Source organism: Lepeophtheirus salmonis, chromosome 10 (genome assembly GCF_016086655.4).
Source record: "Lepeophtheirus salmonis chromosome 10, UVic_Lsal_1.4, whole genome shotgun sequence".
NCBI classification, from domain to species: domain Eukaryota; kingdom Metazoa; phylum Arthropoda; class Copepoda; order Siphonostomatoida; family Caligidae; genus Lepeophtheirus; species Lepeophtheirus salmonis.
The window spans coordinates 6,739,760-6,763,374 of NC_052140.2; the positions used below are offsets into that span (position 1 = coordinate 6,739,760).

The window sequence follows — 23,615 nt, forward strand, 5'->3', positions numbered from 1 at the left end:
GAAGAGGAGATGCCCAAAAATCCATTTGCAAAAATATATATATATGAAATTAATGGAAGATTATTATTCTCTTTCCTCTTTTCTACTTCTTCTTCTTTTCCTTCCATACAAAATTATAAAAGCAAAAATAAAAAAGGAAGTTTATAATATTCGATAAAATATTCGATATCTGTCAACGTTTTCACAATTTTTTATAGGATTTCATTCAAATTGTAGTGATGGTCATAATACGTCATATTACTACTAAGAATTAAGAACTAAATCTTCCCTACAATATAAAAAAACCCATGTGTTATGTATTACGTATAAATATACTACATAACTAATACTATTATATTATTATTTTACAAATCTCCCCCTCCTCCTCCCCTCCTTCTTCTTCTTCTGGATGCAATAATAATAACAAAAAAAATAATAACAGGAGCGAAAGCGAATAATAACAACAAAGGAGTACGCATGCTCAATGCCAACCCTGCCCGGTAGTGTAGTAGAATGGGCGTGTGAAAATAAAAGCACGCCCAAATCTATAATGCTCAGTTCATGTCCAACCGTTGTATCGGAGGGAATATTTCGTGATTCACTTTAAAAAAAAAAGAAAGAGAAAACAATAACAATAGTTTTTAATCAAACCTAACGTTGATCTTCGAAAAGTCCAGGATTCGTGTGTAATTTACAGGAGTATTAGTGTACGGAGTGTTTTATTTTTTGTTATTTAGTCGTGGCTTATTTATTGTTCATCTTTTGGGATTATTATATTAGGGGAAATGTGTGTATAAATTAATTTTTCTACATCAAGAGAATATGCGGAACAATGAATCCGTGAGAAAATCCCTGAGGATGCGCACAAGTTACATCTTAGATGGGATCAATTACTTCCATTGTTTTAAATTTATATTTTGTATTTATATTTTTTTCTGGGAAATCCGTTTTTTTAAGGAATTAATGTTGAAATGTGATTTCATGGAGGGATAAATGTTGAATTCATCGAGATTTGTACCTCAATTACTTACGCAATGTATACGCATTTGCACCTTTTTACATCCTTGTTTCCAACTCCTTTCGCTGACTAAAGGAAATATTAAACTAAGTCAATACCTATCTAAATATTTTACATTTATTTCAATCAAATGGCTTAAGATATATATAAAGACTTGCATTTAATACTACTTGATGTGCACTGATATTTAAATTAGATCAAAGAAACACCCACTAAAAATGGCTAGATTTAACCTATTATTATATTTTTTGTGATAGATTAGGAATGACAAAAGTAGGAGAAGAATATCTAATTATGTCCATTGTAATTGTTAATTTTTATTTACAACATGGAAAGAAGATTATATAACGATCTAATAACATATTTTTAATACAATTTAGAGTCAGGTATATACTAAAACTAGGCAATAGATTTTGAATAGACAATAAGTTTAAGTCCTTTAATTCGTTGCTCCCTTTTTGACATTCAAAAGTTCACTATTTTCCTTAAAGTGAAAGAAAAAGGGATTTAAAAACCATGTTGTGTTGGCCCTCAAAATGGCCGACATCGAAATTGCATACACCACATAAAAACATTTCTATAATACTTTTTACATCTTTATTTCAGTCAATCTTTGTGGAAATTGATTCTTTATTCAATAACAAAATGGCACTGCCATTCAGAAAATCACTGGTTTTAATCCTACTTGGTCTCATTGGTAAGATTTATATAGTATTTCATATATGAACATATTCGTTTTATATAATGAACCATTTTAATTTCAGCATCGACACTTGCCGATACATCTGGCCCTGTTTTCATAGAAGAACCACCTAATCACGTTGATTTTTCAAACACAACCGGAGTCACTATTGTTTGCCAATCACGAGGAACACCACTGCCTAAAATAACTTGGGTTAAATCTGATGGAACGAATATAACGGTTGTACCAGGATTACGTCAGGTAATCCGAAAGAAATCTCTACAGTTATGAAGGGATGTTTATCTTCTCTAAAAGGCTCACTCACCGTGAAATTGTGATTACCATCATTCATATTGATAACATGAAAGGAAGCATATTAAATTATAGTGACGTGATAATAATTAAATAGTGTTTTTCAAATGAAATAATTGATTTGCGTGTTTGTGAGTGGCTTTATTAAATAATTAACCTTCAGTGGGAAATGTTTTGTGTCGTGTAGTTTTTCTATTATTGTGAATTCAACATCTAATATTACCTACTAGAAATGATGAAGTTAATTTTTAAACCAAGGAAAATCTTCCGTCTATAAGCGATCCCTACTTCAATATTACTAATAGTCTGTCATTGTACCACGTGTTTCCACTCTCTAATTTCTCAACTCATGTTGAATTCATTTGAAGAAAAATTCAAATCATTATCATATTGTCACATCAACATCATGTTTCACGAGGCCGAATATTAACGGAAAAGAATAATACATCCTTTGTTATGTGTTCCATGCTACCTTGCCTGTGTTACTACAAGTGTCTGAATTTGTGTCCTTTTTTTGTGCTCCATAGGTTCAAACAAATGGAAATCTTGTGCTGCCACCCTTCCGTGCTCAGCATTACTCTCAAGAAGTTCATGCACAGACATACCGCTGCATTGCTGAAAATAAACTAGGAAAAGTTCAATCAAGAGATGTACATGTACGAGCTGGTAAGAACTTCATTTTATTCCAATTTGAGTCAATTATCTGAATCATGAAGACGGAAATGTTACACATTTTTGGAGGTACTTGCTGCTACAAACAAATAGCAAAAGCTTTTAAATAAAAATTATTTTTATGAGGCTGTTAAAAAACATATTCAAAGGAGCAAGAGGGAATTATTAAAATAAATGATTTTTTTTTATTTATTGTAATGTAAATGCTTCAAGTAGAGGGCATGTATATATATATATTTATAATGAATTGCAATTAATAATTGGTAGATAAATTTATGTCCAGATATGTACTTAGAGTCAATCCGGAGAAAAGATAAAGTTTCTTAAAAACAGCTTTTTCTTAGGCACAGATAAAATCAACAAACAATGTGCTAAGAACTCCGGATAAGTGTAACTTTTGGACGTGAGATACAAATATTTTTTGCATTCCCATCATTGGCCTTCCCCCCCTATCTCATTTGTCTATTCTAGTAATATAATGTTGGTGGAAGATTCGTACAATATAATGAGTTTGACAGTCCCAACATTTAGGAAATTAATAATATTATTAATAATATATTTTATCCTTAGGGTAAAAAACAAAAACAAAGAGAAATATTGATGAAATAAATTTCCTTTGAAATCGATAGTAAATTGTCTTATTTAATTTTGCCGGTCATCAACAATTCGGATTTTTATTTCTTTCACTTTAAATAACAGCAAAATCAGCATAAGATCAATATTTCGAACCAGTTATTATCTTGATTTAAATGTACATAATGTACATTAAGCCTGGACACTCCTTTCATAACTCAGAAAATGTGTTTCTTTATCTTATCCTTTGTTGTTTTCTCTATTTATGCTTGCCCGGCATGTGTAATTAAATAATTAATTGTGTGGATGCGTTTACGTATTCACAAACTTAGGCAAGGCCAATACTTAATCAAAATATCTAAATGATTATTTTACTCACAGCAAATTAAACTCGATCACCATCGATCCCTAAAAGTACACATACAATATCTAATGATATATAACGTGCTATCAAGATGTGCATTATTTTTAGCTGTTTAATAGGGATACACAAGTCATAACTCGAATGGGCGCTTGGTAGAGCGTGAAACCTTCCCCTAAAATCAAATTGAAATATTTTTTAAGTTTTGTGTTACCTAGACCTATCAAAATTAAATGCCCTTTTACTGTGACCAAATATAATATTCGTGCCAAGTTTGATCAAAATCTATCTGTAACTTTTGACTTAGTTCAACTTCGTTGGTGATGTTTGTCATATTGAGACCCTCAATTGTCCGATTGTATATTTGACAATACCAATATTTTGTAGCTATTCCGGTGCCAAAATAGGTATTCGTATTCCGGTACTTTCGATACTTTTTAATTAAAAATATTAAACAAAAAATAAGTTACTAAGAACATTAGTCGTATGATTTTTTTAAGAGAGAAATTTGTTATTCTCCATTTTTTTAAAACATACAATTTGGTTTGTTTGAATAAGAATTTGAGGTGATATGCACTCGGGTGTATTCCTCTTTCTCACTTCATATATATAGTAATGTAAATCGTGTGTATTTTTTAGCTGCCCCGCTTTTTTGGAAGTGGTAATCTGAAGAATGAATTTTCTTTTCCTCAGCTGTTGTCATTATTATTCAACTCCTGTGTAGTTAACTTACTTTCCTACTACATACAACATATCATTGATATACATTTACGAAACCGGATGGAACATTTACGTGAGTTCATAAAAGAGGGAGGGAGAGTAACTCCGAGGGTTAAATGTAAGTCCTTGTTGGACTCAGAGTAGAATTGAGGATTGACACCGGAGTCATTTTTGCCAATGTTTTTCTCCCCCTCCTCCCTTGTCACAGCTGATTGTGGCGGATCTAATGAAACACAATGGCAGCTAAGCTGCTCTCCTTCAAAGCATTCTTCAAATTGTCGGGGTTAGCATGTTAATTTTCTTTTATTAAACTGTCCAAAAACACACGTTTTTCATCACTACATATATGTATGGATACACGTATTTCAAGAGAAAAATCATTGTTGCTTCGAAAATCGCTTGTTCATCATTCATAACAATTCAAAAGTAATGAGCTCAGCAAATATGTTAAATGTGGGATTACGTTCTATAATATTGTACATTCTACGATATTGAGTGTGGTTATGACGATAACGAAACAGTCTGTTTTGTTGCCGGCACATTTGTAGATAGGATGAGAGGAAACCATTCTTTTTATTCTAATGACAAATCCGTGAGATTTTGACTAAAAATTACACGATATAAATAACTACTTATCTACATACCTTGAAATAATTATTCATTGTGTGTGTGGTTGTCACGATCTGGTAAACAACATAGCCAATAATGACGGTTGAGTTCATTATGCTAATTCATTTGTTGCTTAATTCAAAAAAGTTCTTTATACAATGTCATTGTACATATATAATAATTCATTGATAGAACATGGACATAGGATTTTGCATGACACTACGCCAATTACCTCAATACCACAAAATTTTACAGTGTATTTTTTGTCAGCTGTCGAGGTTTTACTTATTTCCCTCAATCAGTGTTCTTCTGAATATTGATTGGATTTATTCGAAGTAGCTCTTCTTCAACTGTGAGAAGTTCGAATCATTATAATTCAATAATAGTTCCATAGTTGGAGAATATACTGGTTCTGAGCCTTTTTCTTTTTAAGAAGAATTGTTGTAAGATACAGTAAAAGTAACGACGTGTGTATACTGTTAGGCCAGTCTTAGAACTAATTTACTAATCAGTTTTTATTGGTCCCATCTTTTTTACCACTCAACTGTTCTAAGGACCGATTAGTCGGTTCCTACGGTTCTAGCTATCTGTATCATTTTTCCACTCTTAGCTAGGATTGAAGAATAGAAAAACGAAGAAAATAATAAATGATAGCTAGAACGTATAATAATAAGTTCTAGCCACACAGCTCCTACTTTAAACCTCAATTATCTTGCCTCTTTTCTCAACGGAAATGGCGTAGTTAGTAATTACGTCATTTCAGCTGTTGTAGTTACTGTTAAAGACCCGATAAGGTCCGTGTCTAGGACTGACAAATTTTGTTAGGACCGGACTGATAGAACTGTTGCAGTCCTTTTAATTTTATTAGACCGATCCAACACCATGTGTATGGTCATAGCGCGTTTATTAACGTTGTTAGATGTTTATGTAATTGCTACTGATGGCCATGGCAATGCCATATATTTTATACAAGGTTCACGGAAAGCTTTGATACAACTTTGTTTTCAATTAGCTCCTCAAGGAAGTTATGTTTTTGTCTTAGTTTGTTTTTTAGTCACTAGGATTTCGGCAAAAGTTACGCATCGATTTTGATTAAACTTGATATGATATATGGTCACAGTCAGAGGTCATTTAATTTTTGAGAGGTCAAGGTAACACAAAACCTAAATAAAGTATATTTAATTAATGATCCATAACTTTGAAAACAACTGAAATACATTACTCAATTTGACTTTAGACGGAGGTATTGCGCTCTAATGAGTGCCCATTCTAGTTGTTTTGATTGCATTATCAAACTTAACACGTTGAAATAAATAAATTTGTACAACATTTATAGAAAATTAAATTGAAGATTACTGTTGTTTTTCTGTTAAGGCAACCCTTCACAAATTTTTGAGTTTGATCAAGTTCAAGTCGATTTCCTCATATATATGCAATCTGGTTTCTCCTTTTTAATATATGATGAACTCGTTTTTTTTATAAGAAACGTCTGCATATAGTTATTTAGGGCCCTTGTGAGTGATGCAAGTCATTTGACTAATCATTATTCAAGTGTTACGCCTATTGATTATAATTCGAGTGCAAGTAAAGTCGAATCTGCCCAAAAAATATTTTGTGTGAGAAATTTTCAGGAAATTGTCGGCTTTAATAGTGAAGTTCAGTATTTTTTTCGAGTTATAGTAATATTCGAACCCAACATATTATTTTTTATGTACGAGTATATGGTCATAATAAGGCAATGACTTATGTTTGTATACATACATGGTTCGTGGAAAGCTCTGTTATAAGCATTTGTTTTTTAGAGCCATTGAAAGAAATGAATTTGAAGAACATTTATCAAGGCGTTGTTAGTTCACTAACAATAAAATATACAGTGTATTTCGTTATTAGCTGTGAATTTTTCTACTTCCCCTCTCTTTATCAAATTAGATTGGTTCAATTCGAATTAGTTTTTGTAATAATTAAACTTTGAACAATTCCTTACAAACATTAAATACTAATCCTAAGAATTAAATCTCAACTATCAACTGATTTTTTGCCTTTTTATTCTGTTTCCCTTTCGAGGAAAGGTTCCGAGTCCAGTTTTAGGACTGCTCCTTGGAATTTAACCTAAAAATGTCGATGGTTTATTAAGCCAAATAAGATATATTGATAAATGTATTATGAGCATTGGACATATCTTCCAAAAAAAAAAATTCATTAAAATGCAATAAAATATGAAAATAATATATATTTTTACTCAGTTATATAATTTATTTTTTTATATAACGGAACAACAAAAAAAAGGAAAAAATAAATCATCAATGACGTCATACTTTAATGACTCGACCTCCGTCTTTGGTCCTAAATAAGGAACGAAACAACACTAGATACAATACGAAATTACCAAAATTTCGTTCAAAATGTGTCACCTTTTGCCTTCACAGCAGCGGCATATAAATGACATATGAATCACGCAGCATTTTCACTAAGCAATTACGTATTTCAAACTCTTGTACATAATTGCAGACGTTTTACTTTTATGAATGGGTGGAGGACATAGAATAATCCATAACAGTCAAATCTGTTGATTGATGGTATCCAAACTGCCTTGTTCCAGAAGCAAGAATGGAGGGAATCTTTCTTCCTCTTTTGAACTCATTTGAGCATCTAAAAATTACTTACTTAAATTAAATAAACCTATCAAAATTTGTCGTTTAACATAAATCTATTTATTTCAATTACAAATGAGTTGAGCAGAACTTTCCATGTACCCTAAATACCAGGTATACAATACGAATATTCATATATATATATATATACATACACTTTTTAATCGTCACATCCATGATTCAGATAATTGGTTTTTTCTCCCCCCACATCCGTATTTTTATACAATGATTACTTCCACGTAATCCATTGTTTGAAAATGGGGATTTTCAATTCATATTTTTTCCAAAAAAATAAAAATAAATATCATATGGAAAACCGTTGGCCTTGTGTCTGGAAGGGTTAGTCCGTTAGTCATCTAGTTTTTCTCATGAAAGGCCCTACAAAATAATGAATATTTTTGTCATATAAATAGGAAGTTAGTGAAGGCAAGTTTCATTCTTGCTCTTCCATTGTAATAATACGTTTTGTATGGAAGTTTTTTTTTGTTTTTGTTTGAAGGGAAGGGGAAGGGGGGGATACTCACTGTAGACTAGGGTGGGTGGAGCTTATTTAATAAAATTTTCAAAGTATTTGAGGGTGTAAGTTCTCAAATGTTTCTTAAAGTCTAAAAGTACCATTGTCAAATTTGGAGTCGTTTTGAAAAATAGTTGGAGATGGTTTCACTTATGTTTTGAAAGTGTACATATTTAAATTGTATTTATGAATATGAGTCCGTTGCTTTCCCTCTATTTTGTTTGATTGTTAGTATATCCATAGACTAATTAACATATGGATAGACACTAGATACGCAATCTCGTTAATAGAGCCTTGCAAAAAAATAATTAAATAACAATACTAAAAGAGAAGATTATATTTTTGTTAAAAAGTGATGAACATGAACGCGCAGACAGGGTTCATCGTCCATTGAAAATCCCAGGAGCGTCCATAGAGGGCGGGCTGTAGCCCCCCTCAAAAAAAAAAAAAAAATCTTTTTTCTAGATCTTTTTTTTTGTCATTTAAGACAATTATGCAGCTGAGCAAAAACTATAATATTTGAAATTTTTTGTGAATAGCTATGGATTTTTGAAATTTTCTCCATAAAATTTAATATTTAAATCGGAAGCAAAAAAATTCAATTTTTGACTCTTTTTTTTTTTCAAAAAGTTCAAAGAATATTTGAAATTTTATTTTCTCAAATTTGTTTTTCCAGAAAAATTAATTTTCTGTGAATTGCTATGGATTTTTTTTTTTTTTTTTTGAGATCTTAATTTTGGGATTTTTTTTCAAAAAATGTTACTTTTTGATTTTTTTTTCCAAAATTCCAAAAACCAATCCCCCCCAAAAAAAAAAAAAAAACATACTTGAGAATGAAGATTTCCACTGCGAATTTTTTTCTTAATATTTGTACAAATCCAGAGCTGGCGCAAGCATTTTTTTCTATATGTTTTTTATTTTTAAACTCATTTCACATTGTTTTCCAATGAATACCAATGTGTATCATGAGAGACCCCAGAAAAGCCCTTTCGCTGCAAGATAAGCTAAAAATCCTGGATGATCTGTTAAAACAGCATCCAATCAAACACGGGTTTTCACGAAATAGAGAGTTTAAAAAATATCTTATATACCATAGTATCCAAAAATTGTGGCTTTTCTATATACTTCGGATATAAGAAAAATTCGGATATAGTCAACTTTTCGTCTGAATATTTGCAGTTTCCTTTATCCAGATTTGACTCTACATATGTGCAAACGGATATGAACATTTGAATTTGTGTTCCCTTATATTAGAGTTGGATTCGAGTTAAAATGCTCGAGTTCGAGTAAGGGAATGCTACTCTTATTTTACTTGGCTAAGTTGATTATTATTGACTTATTTAGGCCTGCCACATTCTTACAATTATAACTTACAGTTTTAACTGCGCAGTCCGAGGGCCACGAAATATTTATGATGCTCTTTAAAACAATACAGTTTGTAGCAAATTATTTGTATAAAAATATTCCGTGATATTGAGACTTTGCATCTCCCTTGGTAACTTTCGGACCGCCATTGAGCTACCTTCCAATATATTTTGTAAGCGACTCCAAATAATATATTTTTCAACATTTTGAAAATATAAAAAATAAGCTCCACCCTACTTTGAACTCATTATTGAAAGACACAAAGAAAATAGTTCTTTGTGTTCCAACACTCCACTTCCCATGCGGTGTGTTTCTGTTTATGGGTTGTCACTTCACTTAAATACACATGTTTTTAGGTCTTTGTCTTTTAGGGAGGAAAATCCCCTAAGAGTTGTAATTGCATTCTATAACATTTTAAACAACTTCATTTTTTTCTCTTAAAAAACATCAAATAAAAAGTGACGAATCAACACTTTCAACCCGAGATTTTGAAGGAGTATATCATAATTGGGAATGATGCTTTTTTAAAGTGTAATATCCCTTCATTTATTGCGGATTTTGTTGAGGTTATCGATTGGGTATCCAACGTAGGGGATCGATATTCATCAATTGAGTCTTATGGTACTCATCCATTCCTCATTTTTAACTAAGTGCATACTACTTTTAAGGGAGCTTAATTTATTGTTCAACGTATTATTACACTAGTCAACAAGTTTTTTCCCTTGGATCAAGATGGTTTGCTCCTCATTGCCTGTATCTCGAGAGACATGAAAATAACCTTTATGACACGACATACCTATTTTGTAGCATACAGAGAGAAAAACTTTATATACTATTAATAAATATTGATTGCTTCAATATTCTTAGAGACAAAGTTTATCAGAGATACTGTTTTCATGAAATAAAGATTGAAAATCACCCCCAATTTAGTAATCTAATAAGTATAAATCTTACAAATATAAGAGACTCGAGGGAGGACCTGGCATTGCTCGTTGTTATTAGCCGTTGACAAAAAGACAGACGATCTTTGCTTTATTAATATAGACAAACGATAGTACCAGACATTTCCCTAAGTTATTAGGCATCGACGTACAGACAAACGTGGATTTTATAATATATATTTGCTTAATGTATTTATTTATGTTTTGGATCAAGTATTTAGGCCTAAGATACACTACAAAAAGTACTACGGAAAACATACAGAGTAATGACTAAAAAAATAGAATCCTCTTCGAGGGCATCTACCCTAAGTTCCATAACTCTGACAATTTTGTAGTTGATGCCATTAGAAACAACTGACCAAAAGCTACAATTTGATGTTTATTTTGTTTTTGTGCAATCAAAAATGTCCAAGCAACAAGCAAAACGGCAGAGGGTGTGCATAAGTCAATCCCTGACATGAAGATCTTTACAGTGGACGCTGTTCGAACAGGAGAAATGATCGCTTCTTGGCTGAATCAAGAGCTGAGGTCGAGGGAACCTTCAGGACCAAACATCCATCTCAGGTAATGGGCCTCAGCGTCGTGGCGTCTGACGGCAGCAAGACGCCTCCCTACTTCTTCGGCGCCAACGAGAAAGTCAATGTATTCGTCTACTACATGGTCCTCAGATACCATGTATTGGCATGGTTGAAGAGCGCGTTCCCAAGGGAGAACTTCGTGTTTACCCAAGACTGAGCACACGTCCTAGAAGGTGCAGCATTTCAGGAGGGAGAACATGGCTACCTTCTAGCCTTTATCCTCATCTAAGGTCAAACCCATGACTTTGCTGTTTGGTGTGCCTTGGAGGGCAAGATGAACAAGATTTCCCGTCCGAATGTCAATGTTTTGAAGGCTGTGACCACGGAGGAGTGAAACAACTTGTCCTCGGACTTCATCAAGGCCAGCTTTGCTTCTGTTCTTCCCTGTTTTGAAGCCATCATTCAGAATGGAGGGGGATAGGTTGAATAAAAAGTGTAGAAAATTGTTGAATTACCAACTTTTGTTTCAAAAGTTTACCATAAAAATATGTAGAAGTGAAAACGGATTTTTAAAAATGTCTCCTTTTTGATTCCTCACCCTGTACATATATACAGACATATTTTGCTTTATTAATTAGATATAGATTATATTTACACCCCTTTTCTTTTTTGATATAACATGCTGAGCTTAAGGTACACACGCTTCTGCTACAATGTTATTTCTTTGTATAAACCCGTTTTGCTATCAACACTTTATCATCCAACGTAAAATAGACAATGAACTGCCTTTAATATGACGCGCTGAGATTTAAGCTGAGTTATTAAGGGCACACTCAAAAATGAGGGCTCCACAGACATACAAACTTTTTTTAGTCAATATGCAAGGACTATAGGTATATATCAGACGCCATCGGACACTCAGTGTAGGGATGAAGTCCATCAAGTTCGCCTGGCGTGGTAGAGAAAATCATGAATGATATGCTTTGTCTCTAAGTATCTTGGATAAGTTAATAAATATAAGAACATATTTTTGCAAGCAACAAATCTTAAATATCTATAAAAATATTGATATTTTAGGACCTCTGATTTTTAGGATTGTGATAAAAAAAGGGGATTTATGAGACTTACAAGAAAGGGGTCAATTTTTCCTAGATTTTTTGTATTTACAAAGAATTTTCTCCGATTTAGAAAAGGATTGAGGAAAAAAAAAATAATGCAAACATAAATTAATGTTTTATGCTTTTATTTAGATCCTCCAAGGAGCTAAAAATTACATTAAATCATGTAGATATTGCAAAAAATACATTTTCACAAGAAGCCCTTGGCAGAAATTTCGGTTAAGGTGGGTTCGCTGAAGTGCTTATGCACAATTTAGCACGGATTTATTCTTCCTTTTTATTATTATTCTTATGTAATTTTAATACATTTTTTATTTTCGAAAATAATTTATTAAATGAAGTGCAATAATAATGATAATGGAAAGTTTGAAAATATGTTTGCTTAATAAATGTGTAAGGACTTTAGTGACCCCACCTATATAAATGTCATTTTTCTGTTTCTCGAAGTAAAAACAATCAGGAACACATTTTGTTGACTTGTGTAATTGATCTATAATAACACTAAGTATATATTTGAAATTACTTTATTCTTATATTGTCTACCTAGTTGTGAATCAACCCTACTCCATCTATGTGGAGATGGAGCACGTAATTAACGGAAATGACGCACTTTTTAAGTGCAAAATACCTAGTTTCATTTCGGATCTTGCTGCTGTCCTTAGTTGGGCTGATAGTGAGGGGAATAGCTATTCCTATAACGAGTATAGTGGTAAAGAAAAATAACTATCGACTTTTAATCCTCTTTTGATCATAATCATATTTGTGTCATGTGTAAGAGGGTGCTCTGATAAGTTTCTGACCTACACATGATAGTTATAGTCTTGACTGTTACTCACCAAAAGTTTCAACCATTTTGGACGTGCAGTTGTAATGTAATAGTCGTTTGAAAATCGAGCATCGAGCTGTTATTAAATATTTGTTCTTCAAAATGCCTGAAACTTTGGTGAGTATCTGTCAACAGAGGCTAAATATATATAACTAGCTGTTTCAGCCATTTTCGATACTCGACTTCGATCTACTCATTCAAACGACTATTACATAAGAACTGCGGGTCCAAAATGGGTGAATCTTTGGTAAGTAAATGTAGACAGATGCTAGATAGACATGCCTATCTTTTATTGACGAGTCCTGCCATCTTCACTTGTAGGTCAGAAGCTTTTCAGACAACTATCGTATGTAGTATGCAGTACAAAGAAATTTGTCCAACAGTCAATTGCCCGAAATTTATTAATAACTTCAGAAAGTTTCGTTCTGTATATGTAGTGTTGTGATGATATTTTTAGTCCGTTTCCGCTATCGCAATTGCCATTGGTATTTCGGTAATTTTCCCGCTAAAAAATGATAAAATAAAGCAATTCACAAACGGCCCTGTTCTCTGATTTTTGTTTGGGAGGGCTAGCTCAGAAATTTGATGATGGTCATTTATTTTCCTAAAAGACCATTATCATCCTTCCGTTTGTTCATAAAGAACAATTTTCTTTCGAATGGGTTGGAGTAGTAATTAGGGGGATTATGTCATCAGCAGGACATTTTTTTCGTATGACATAATCGTGCTGCTACACCTGATGTTAATTACAAATCAGTATAATACCATTTTAAATACGTCAGTAACCATGGGAACTCTTATGGTACCAAAGTACTGATATAAAGAGAAAAATAACAGTTCTATGATTAAAAAAGGAAAAACTGTTGGATCTGTCGTCCGATTTTTGTTCATTTTTTAAAAGATCGTTGTGGTACTAAGACTTATCTCTTAATGTAGCACTTGTGTTATTCTAAATGTAGGAGGTTATCCTCTCTATAGCAGTAATACAAGATTTTCTGTCTTCAAACTCATATTATAGGCAGCTGATGTTAACAAATGTCTCTATGAAGTAGTACTATACAACATTAATTGCCCTATAATTACTACTCCTGAAAAAAAAAAAAAGTTGGTATAGTGTACCTGTATATCGAACAACACTAACTGGACGACATTATAATTATATTTAATATTTGATTGATTTTGAGCAATTTTCCCTTGGACAAAATTCATGGTATCCTGCATATCCAAATAGCTAGAGGAAGAAGACAGGACTTTACGTACTCATTATATTTTCAATGGTTGCCTATATTTGAATTATAATTCTTGAATTAATTATAATTATTATCTGCCTTAAATAATTACTCACTACTCTTTCAGCCATTATTCAATCCTATGAAACAGACGTGAGCAAAGTGTATTCCATTCTTGGAAATGATGCTCTAATAAAATGCTCCATTCCGAGCTTTGTATCAGATTTTGTAAGCGTTGTTTCATGGCATGACTCTGAGGGAAACGTTCTTGGAAACTCATTTGGGGGTAAAGACACAAAAAATTAGTCCTAGTTTTAAGGGCTTATAATACATAGATACTTTAAGTTTAAGGTTTCCTTTCTTTAAAAGACGAATGAGTAACTTAACACGTTGACTACTGCGTATGACGAGTATACTCGTTATGACAAAGTGTGTTCCAGAAATACGAAGCACGAGTATTCTCGTGCTTATTTTTTGTAAATATGAATAAGTTTGCGTCAGTCCTTATTTAAGACTGAAGAAGAAACTCCCGTCTAGTTCAGTCCTGTATATCAGTTCTAAAATGTATAAAGCTTCGTCTTTGATGACGTCACTTAATTTTTTTTTTTTTTTTTTTTTATGAGTTCTATTTGTGATAATCTGAAGGACCGCTCTTAAGACTGGACTGGACCGAAAAAATAAAGACTGACCCATCACTAAATAAAAATATCAATTAATGAGTTGTCACTCTTGCTAAATAATATATCTAAGCCTAAAATGTCCAGGACGTATTAAGCCAAAGAAAACGTTGCACATATTTTGCAGAAAATATTCCTGTTTTCATTGTAATTTTTAATTAATTATATTATTTATTCTATTAACTATTCAAATACTGAATAGTTAACAAGGAAAGAAACATCTTCAGAGACGTCACAAACGATCTTTTATTATTAGTCATTGTCATTTTTTACTCAATTCCTTCGTGAGGGGAAATAAAGGAAAACACCACGCTAAGCGGGATGCCTTATTTTTCCTTGTATTTATAATTCCATGCAGAGATATTAAGGGTATATCGATGCATTGGAATCGGCAAGAATATGCCTTTTTTGAAGTATCAGAATTGGGCCAATAATGTTGATTCCACCCATGCCTGTGTTTACTTAATTAAATACATTATTAAGCAAAAAAATAATTTATAATTCTATTCTTTCAAATGTTAATTTTAAAATATAATATGATGTGCTATAATAATAGAACTGCAAAACAGCATTCGGGTCCATCCATTGAAAATGAAAGTCTGCTCATAGTGCGGGCAACCAGAAATAAATTGAATCCTGAGGTCGAAGAGGAACTAACTTTTCTAATAATTTTAATCTCAAATTATTTACAACTGATTATAATTATGATTGATATATTTATGTCTTTTCTCGTCAATCCTTAATTAATAAAAAGTTAAACATTTAGAAAAGTAAATCATTTTATTATTTATTTATATAATTACTTTATATGCAATATTAATAAGGAATCGGAATTGTTCATAAAGATGGTATCTGAATCAGTTGATGTTTTGGTATCGATACACTGCTAAAAGATATATTTTTATATTAGAGAAGGGAGTTTTATCATTTTAGCGCAGTCACTTTGTTTACAAACTAAAGCAAGTAAACAACGTTAATGGTAATTGTCAAACTAGTCAAATCAACCATTACAGAACTCATGTATCTAATATGATACCTATAACTAGTGTTGTGCCAGTCCTTCTTTAGGACTAAAGACTGCATTCCATTCCAGTTCAGCCCTAAAACTTTTAAAGTTCGGTCCTATATGACGTTACTCAACTTTATTTATTATTTTTTATACAGTTCTAGTACTTAGAGTCTGAAGGACAGATTGTCTTAAGGTTCTGTCCCAAGTACTGATAGGACCGGTGCTCAGAATGCTCTGAACCGAATAAATAAGGACTGACACCACACTACGTATGACGTACAGGGATAAGAAACGACAAGGGGGACTGCATTGCGCGGTCCTCGATTCTGGATAAAGGCCGTACAACAAAATATTTATGAATTTGCAATAAGTATATGATAAAACCCGAAACTCATTTGTGCATAGTCAACGTGTTGAAAAGAAACAATTGCCTATTTAGTCTTGATTATCTACATCCTACATATCTTTTGAACATTTCAGTAATTGCACAGGATTTTAAATCCAATGTGGACCCAGAGACATATGCTATAATTGGGAACGATGCCATTTTTAAGTGCGATGTCCCTAGTTTTGTTACTGACTTGGTTAAGATTGTCTCTTGGCATGACAATATGGGAAATACTATTCTTGAGTCAAGTGATGGTCATGGTAATTAGTTTGCTTGATAGGGGGAAATTAGTTTATATATATATGTATAATGTCCAATGAAAATGAATGAATCCATCCACTCTAGTATTTAAGATCCTAATCTAAATATGTATGTATGTGGTGATTTAATACAAAAACAATCTCAAATAAGAATTAAGAAGTGAAAAAATGCTCAATTTATTTATTTACTTTATATTTTATATGCATATTTCAATCAATTATAGGCTTTGTATTCACATTTTTGGGATGAGTTGAGACTCTCAAGAGTATTTACTACACTTAAAACCTTTATACGATTTATGTTACTTTCTTTGGCCGGATATGACATTTTAAAGTCACAAAAGTCTATCAATTTCCAATTATTTAATTGTGACGATGCATTTTAAGTGCGAGTTGTGGGGCTTTCAAAGGATTAATCCAAATAATTTTTCTATAAAAAAATTGACAATTTTATTTTAAGAATACATATATGGGACGTTCTATGTCAAGGGTACACACTTTTTAGAAATGACATGGTCATCACCGATTTTGATCATGTTTAGTCTAGGTAGGAATCCTAACAAAAAACCTAAATGCCTATATGAAGATGATTCAATTGAGATACCACCCTCGCAATAATGTTTTAATGGTATTTTTTGCACAAATGCTGCTTTTTAATGAAAGATAAATTAATGCCCTCGTTTTTGTGAGTATTTTGAAGGATTTAAAAAAAAAATCGGTGAACTTTGAGTGGAGTTTGGTATATTCTACGGAAGTTTGAAGATCCTTCGAAAAGGGACAAACTTTGAGGGACTTCCAAATGGAGACATTTCAGAATACATGTTCTTTTTTTGGGATAAACACCCAGACCTAAAATGATCAATGTCGGTGATGACTATGTCATACATTTCTCAAAAGTATATATATTTGACATGGAATGCCCCTTACACGTGATGTAAATCGTGTGTATTTATAAGCTGGCCCATTTTTATGTAATTGGTAATCTGAAGAATGATTTTTTTTCTTTCCTTATGAGTTGTTATTAGTATTTAATTCCGGAGTAGTGAACTTCTTTTCCTACCAAATTCCATTATATTACAAACCTGATTCAATATTCGTGTGTGCTCATAAAAGACAGAGAGTAACCCTGAGGATTTGTTAGAGAGTTATTATCGTAAGTCTTGTTAGAGTCAGAGTAGAATGGAGGATCGACATCGGATAAATTTTGTCCTTGTTTAGTTCCTCCTCCTTTGTTACAGCTGATTGTATCTGATAGAATGAAACGTTAGGAGAGCTTAGCTGCTCTCCTCCAAAATATTTTTCAAATCGTCAGGGTTACCATGTTGATTTTTAGTGTGTTTTTTTTTTTTTTTACATTTCCAAAATACACACGAGTTCCATCACTAATGATGATGCTCTGAGAGTTTGTACACTTCACATGAAATGTGGGCATATATCAATTTTTTATAAAAACAACAACATTCCAGCTTGCTTTTGTTTTAACGAGCCACATACATATTCAAAATCATGTTTTATAAATTCTTTATCCTTTAAAAATCAGTATGCACTCCCTTTTTTTAGTTATAGGACAAGCATTCAAGGCTCATGTTGATGAGGAAATTTACGTTATTATTGGGAACGATGCCTTGATTCAGTGTAAGATTCCAAGTTTTGTAGCGGATACTGTTGAAATAGTATCTTGGCATGACAACACTGGCAATACCTTCGATTCCCTGGGTAGTTTGGGTAAAACATGCATTTAGTGCTAGGGAACTACATTACATATTATTAGGGTGTATCTCATATTGGCTCATTCCATGAGACACTTTCACGAGGAAACGGATTTGACTCAAATTTAGTATGTGGATTTATTGACCAGCTTAGAAATAACATTTTGGATCTGTTACTCATTCCAACTCGCGAGTTCTGAGGACTTAAAGATGAAGAAATCAAATATTTTGATGAATATTTGATTTGCGATATATCATAAAACAATGCAATTATATGCAAGTATAATGTATAGTCAAACAGCAGATATCAGTTAGTTGTAAGGTAAAAAACTTTGTTTTTTGATTAAAAAAATTATGAAAGAATTTTTGTATAGCAAATCTTTAACTTTTCAATGATGTACTATACTTGCCTATCTTTATTTTTCTTTAGGAGATATCACTTATCAAATGTTCATCAAAATGCAAATATGGCATGAGAAAATATTATTTGCAAGGTGCAGGGGCGTCTGGAGGGTGTGGGCTGGTATGGCTGTAGCCTCCCCTTTAGCCTTTTGGTATTTTTTTTCTTAAAAATGCCAAAAACCAAGCCATTATCATTCAGGGAGTTGCATTTTTTTTTGTTGCAATACGGTGCCACTCTCTGACGCCTTATTTACAAACTAATATAAGCAAACCCTCAGAATTTAAATTTGGATGAAGTTACAGATCTCAAATTTACTTTCTGAGCTGGTCTATAACTGTCAACAATAACACAAACCAAATGTAGACCAAATCCGTTTCTTCATGGAAATTATATAACTTTTCATTTCGTTGTATTCTTCACATTTTAGAGTATACGTTCTTTTATTAAATACATATTTGAATTAATTATCTGTTCTCTTGTCATAAAACTTGCTTCCAGATATTTTCTCTTAATTTTCATGGAAAGTGATGAGAGGTAGATATAATTTGTATTATGCTATTTCCCACATCTTCTTAACTCAATGTATATATAGGGATGTGACAAAAGTTGAAATCTCATTCTCCATTAACCACTATAAATGCTCCCCAGGATTTTAACTTTTTCCCCATCTCTACTCACTTATTTCATCTTTTTTTTTTTTTTTTTTGCATCAACGTCAATACCTTCTTTCATTATAGTAATCGCTCAGGACTTCCAATCTAATGTCATCCATGAGACTTATGTAATAGTGGGTAATGATGCCTTGGTCAAATGTGATATTCCCAGCTTTGTGGCAGATAATGTCCACATAGTTTCATGGCATGACTCCGAGGGGAACTCATTCTTACCGTCTGTCTTTGAGTTTGGTAAAGTTCCTACTCTTATCCCATCATATTTTTAGATATCTAGATTAAGACTTAGTAGCATGGAACTCTTTCTATGAGGTAGCCATATTTATTATGCATTGTACAACGTGGCTCACTTGGTAGAAAGTACCGGTTTCATTAACCATGTAATAGTTATGAGTCAGTCCTATAGGGTTGTGTTGGCCCTTATTTGTTTGGTCCAGTCCGGTCCTAAGACAAGTTATGTCGGTCCTTGAGACTAGTCCTTAACTGTTAACCCTTCAAATTTTTCCTAAAAATGTCGATGGTTCATAAATAAAAAATCGTTTTATGTCATAACACATGGACTGAAAATTCCTGGGCTTACCACATAGATGTCAAAATTTCATGAGAATATGTTCTTTAGTTAGTGAGTTATTGTATTATGTGTGACGGTATACGGTGGGGATAAGAAATATGGGAAAAATACAGGTTCAAGCTAAGGCTAATGGCTTGACAAGTGTTATAGGAACTCCACTTCATAAAGCAAATAAAAAAACAACACCAATTTTGAACAAAAACAAATAAACATGTTTTCTTTGTTAAGCTCGGCACTTTTCAGGCCCTGTATTACACCTTTGATTAAATCATTCCTCCTCACACTTTCTTTCCAGTGATTTCCCAGGACTTTAAGGCACATGTACCCCTCGAAATCTATGTCATCCTTGGAAACGATGCACTTTTAAAGTGTGATATCCCAAGTTTTGTAGCAGATTTTGTTCGAGTGATTTCCTGGCATGATCACGAAGGAAATACTTTGCACTCCCATAGTGCCTTTGGTAAATCCCCTCTCGGTTTAAATCTACTCTCTCTCTCTCTCTAAAATAAAACTGACCGCGAATCATTTCGAATTATGTCTATTTATACTCTCTCTTCTTTTTCTTTCTCTTACATAGTGGTAAATCAAGACTATAAGACTTATGTCAATCAGGCCCACGTTATCAAAGGGAATGACGTTTTGATCAAGTGTGATATTCCCAGTTTTGTGAGTGATATCGTATATGTTGTGGGTTGGCTTGATCAAGAGGGTCAAGTCTATTCAAAAGCATCACTTAGCGGTAAATCATCATTTTGAACCAAATGATCATGCATTCCATGTCTCTAAATGTATATCTAAGCTAGTTTTTAAGTTAGATCATTTTAATTATTAATCAATGCCACTAGTCAAACATTTTTCCACTTGGATTCTGATTCTGGTGAGATACTGATTGCTTCCACATCATACCTTTATAACTTGAAATGTATGTTTTCTGGTCTACAGAGTACGGCATTCCATATACTGTATACAAAGTTGGATAGTTAAATACAAGTAAATATTTTCTACCTACACATTTAAATGACTCTTGCACTATAAAGTTTTTTAAAGATAATAAATAGTTTTAAAAACTTTGAATCTGCAAACATGTACAGGATGTGCCAAATTAGAGGTGATCATTTTAAACGACTCAACCCCTTTAAATCTCAAAAATCGGCCATTGTCCAGAATACATTTCAGAGACGTTCTTGAAAAGTTGGGCACACACTTTTTTAACAATATCCTGCATTAAACATTCTTAAAAAGCAGCCACGATACTCTCCTTGAGAATGTTGACGCTCATCACCTCCTCCGGGACCCAATGCTAAAAATTATAAAATACAAAAAGGGCAACAAAACTAAAAATGCTGTAGCAGCTTACACTTTTTTTCAAAATTTCAAAAAAATTACACCTTTCAATAGCTGAGAAATCCCGCTGTTGACAAATGTACCTTTACCGAATTTTCCCCATTTTTAAACCCTCTTGAACGGTTCCCTGTAAACGTATTAGGACTATTTCTTTTATATAATCGACGGAGTATTTTTTCTGTTTGTAATTTTGAGTTATTGTTGCAACTTCAGAATAATTTGCAAGCAAATCACGCGCCCTCCACTAAAGTAAGAAAATTCAAATGAAATGTTCACCGCACATTTGGCGCACCGTGTATCTAATAACTATATTTTATGGTTATGTCTTTTGTTTAGATCCTTTTAGGGGAAATCATGTAGATTTTGTATAAAATCTTTATTTAAAAAAAAAAACACTCTGTTGGCCACAAATGCAGAAAATTTTGGTTATAAAGCTCATTTTCATGTCTTTCGAGCCTTCAGGGGTACGCCATCCCAATCCAAGGGGAAAATAAAATTAAAATTTGGTCGATTAGTGTTATTAATACATAGTAGTGTGTCATGTAAATTTTCCCACGTTAAGCTTCATTCAAGAACGCTTTAATATTGATATGAATCCCAAATCATTTTTTCCACAGTCGTTACCTCTCAGTACGATATTGATGTCTTTAAAACAAACGTGATCAAAGGGAACGATGCCTTATTCAAGTGCGTTGTACCCAGCTTCATTTCGGATTTCCTATCTGTTATATCCTGGGTTGACTCGGAAGAAAAAACTATTCTTCAGCAAGATGTTCACGGTACTTGATTTGATTATGTCGATCTTCAAAGCAGTCTATCTCTAGTTATTTTTAAGGGCCCTTAACTTAACTATAATATATTTATCCTTTTTAAGTACTTAATATGTCTTTTAATATACATACATATAACGAAAAAAAAAATAATAATTTTTTCCAGCGGTTAATCAAGATTATTCCACTGAAGCCGAGAATGAGTATGTCATTAACGGCAATGATGTTTTGATCAATTGTAAAATCCCGAGTTTCGTATCGGACTTTGTTAAAGTTATAGGTTGGATAGACAATGAAAATAATGATTTTACATCTGATCATATCTCTGGTAAAGCTCATGTATAACTATTATTCTTGACTGTGTGCTATATATTTTAACTTAGAATAGATAATATATACATTTGAGGGTTTGCGAATAGTAAGGGATATAAGTAACAAGTTTAAAGTTTTTGCAAAAAAGGAGTTACAGTTTTTGTAGTTTAGGGACCTTTATCTTTAAGAGTTGTGAAGGAACTATTGTAAGCTCAAATTTGAATTCAAATGTAAACCCTCGGCCATTTGAATAAAAAAAATGAAGTACCTTCTAAGAGTTTTATGGGCACACCCCAAAAATGTCAGAGCGTACTTTTATAAGAATGAATCAAATATATAAAAAATCTACTTGCTAAAACGTTGCAAAGCATTCCCCCCCTAGATTTTTAATATTTTAAATCACACTTTTAACCCCTTCTCCCAAAAAATATTGCCCTTCTATTGGAAAAAAAAATCATAGCCTAAAGTAGTGGGTGACAAATATGCATGTCGTAAAACAAAATACGTATTTAGTCGTAAATGGATTAACGGTCTTGCACAAAAAATTATCTTTTTTTCTTCTTGATACCGCTCGTAAACGTCCATGAACTGCTGTATATGATTTCCGTATGAATTATGGGTCAAGAATGGCCCTGGGTACTTACAGTGCTCCCTTGCAGTCGTTAACGTTCTTTTTAAGTTTGTTTCCAAACTAAATTGCAAAGTCCATACCATTGAGATAAAAGACATGAAGAGAAAGCTGGCCACATTTCCTTTGGCCAAAAAGGCAGATAAGCCTCTGCTTGTAGTACTTTTTCTTTATGTGAAATGATATATTAATTTTTGTTTTTTTGAACGATGTAGCACAATGGACAACGCGCTCGGGAGAAATTATTCTCTTGAACTCTATGTGCGTAGGTTCGCGTCCCGGTCGTTCCTAGAAAAAGGAAATATTCTTTATGTATATGGACTTCAAAGAGATAGAGTAATTTTTATACAACAATGTTTACTTAAACAGTACAAGTCCATCTCTCCAATTAATGGAACATTTAAAAAAAAAAAAAAAAAGATATATTTATTGTTAATCCATTTTTAAAGTGTTATTAACGATTAAATTAGTTATAATGCATACTGGCCACCCTGTACAAGATACTTAGAGATAAGGTATGTTAGTCATCAGTTTGTCTACTGTGCTAGTCAGACTTGACCTAAGGAAGATAAGTTTAATTTATCTTCATTCCTTCGTTGAGTTTCAGATATAGAGTGATGCTTAAAAAATGTCTTCCCAGGATGTAAAAATAAAAAACCCCGAAAATGAACGTGGTAATCCTGAGAATTTGAAAAAATGCCACATTGTCTTTCATGAGCACAAGCACAAGTTATTACTTTATACTTGGATGTTCTGTCTTCTAATAACAGCTTAGGAAATTAAAA

At 32.6% G+C, this 23,615-nt stretch overlaps 1 protein-coding gene across 50 annotated transcripts in view; it reads left to right on the forward strand.

The window, feature by feature from the left end:
• The first annotated feature begins 533 nt into the window (after positions 1 to 533).
• Dscam1 (Down syndrome cell adhesion molecule 1) overlaps positions 534 to 23,615 on the forward strand; it is a 73,119-nt gene continuing 50,037 nt past the window's right edge. For 26 of the 50 annotated variants that reach the window (XM_071891446.1, XM_071891445.1, XM_040720561.2 and 23 more), the window contains exons 1-4: positions 534 to 686; positions 1,604 to 1,694; positions 1,762 to 1,940; positions 2,519 to 2,657. In XM_071891446.1, coding sequence (XP_071747547.1) covers positions 1,643 to 1,694; positions 1,762 to 1,940; positions 2,519 to 2,657 — 370 coding nt within the window. In that variant the 5' untranslated portion in view covers positions 534 to 686; positions 1,604 to 1,642. Of the gene's footprint in view, positions 687 to 1,603; positions 1,695 to 1,761; positions 1,941 to 2,518; positions 2,658 to 9,915; positions 10,078 to 14,215; positions 14,375 to 19,271; positions 19,440 to 21,737; positions 21,900 to 22,056; positions 22,219 to 23,615 lie in introns of all 50 variants that reach the window. The other 24 variants (XM_071891473.1, XM_071891470.1, XM_071891460.1 and 21 more) reach the window with 5 other exon arrangements.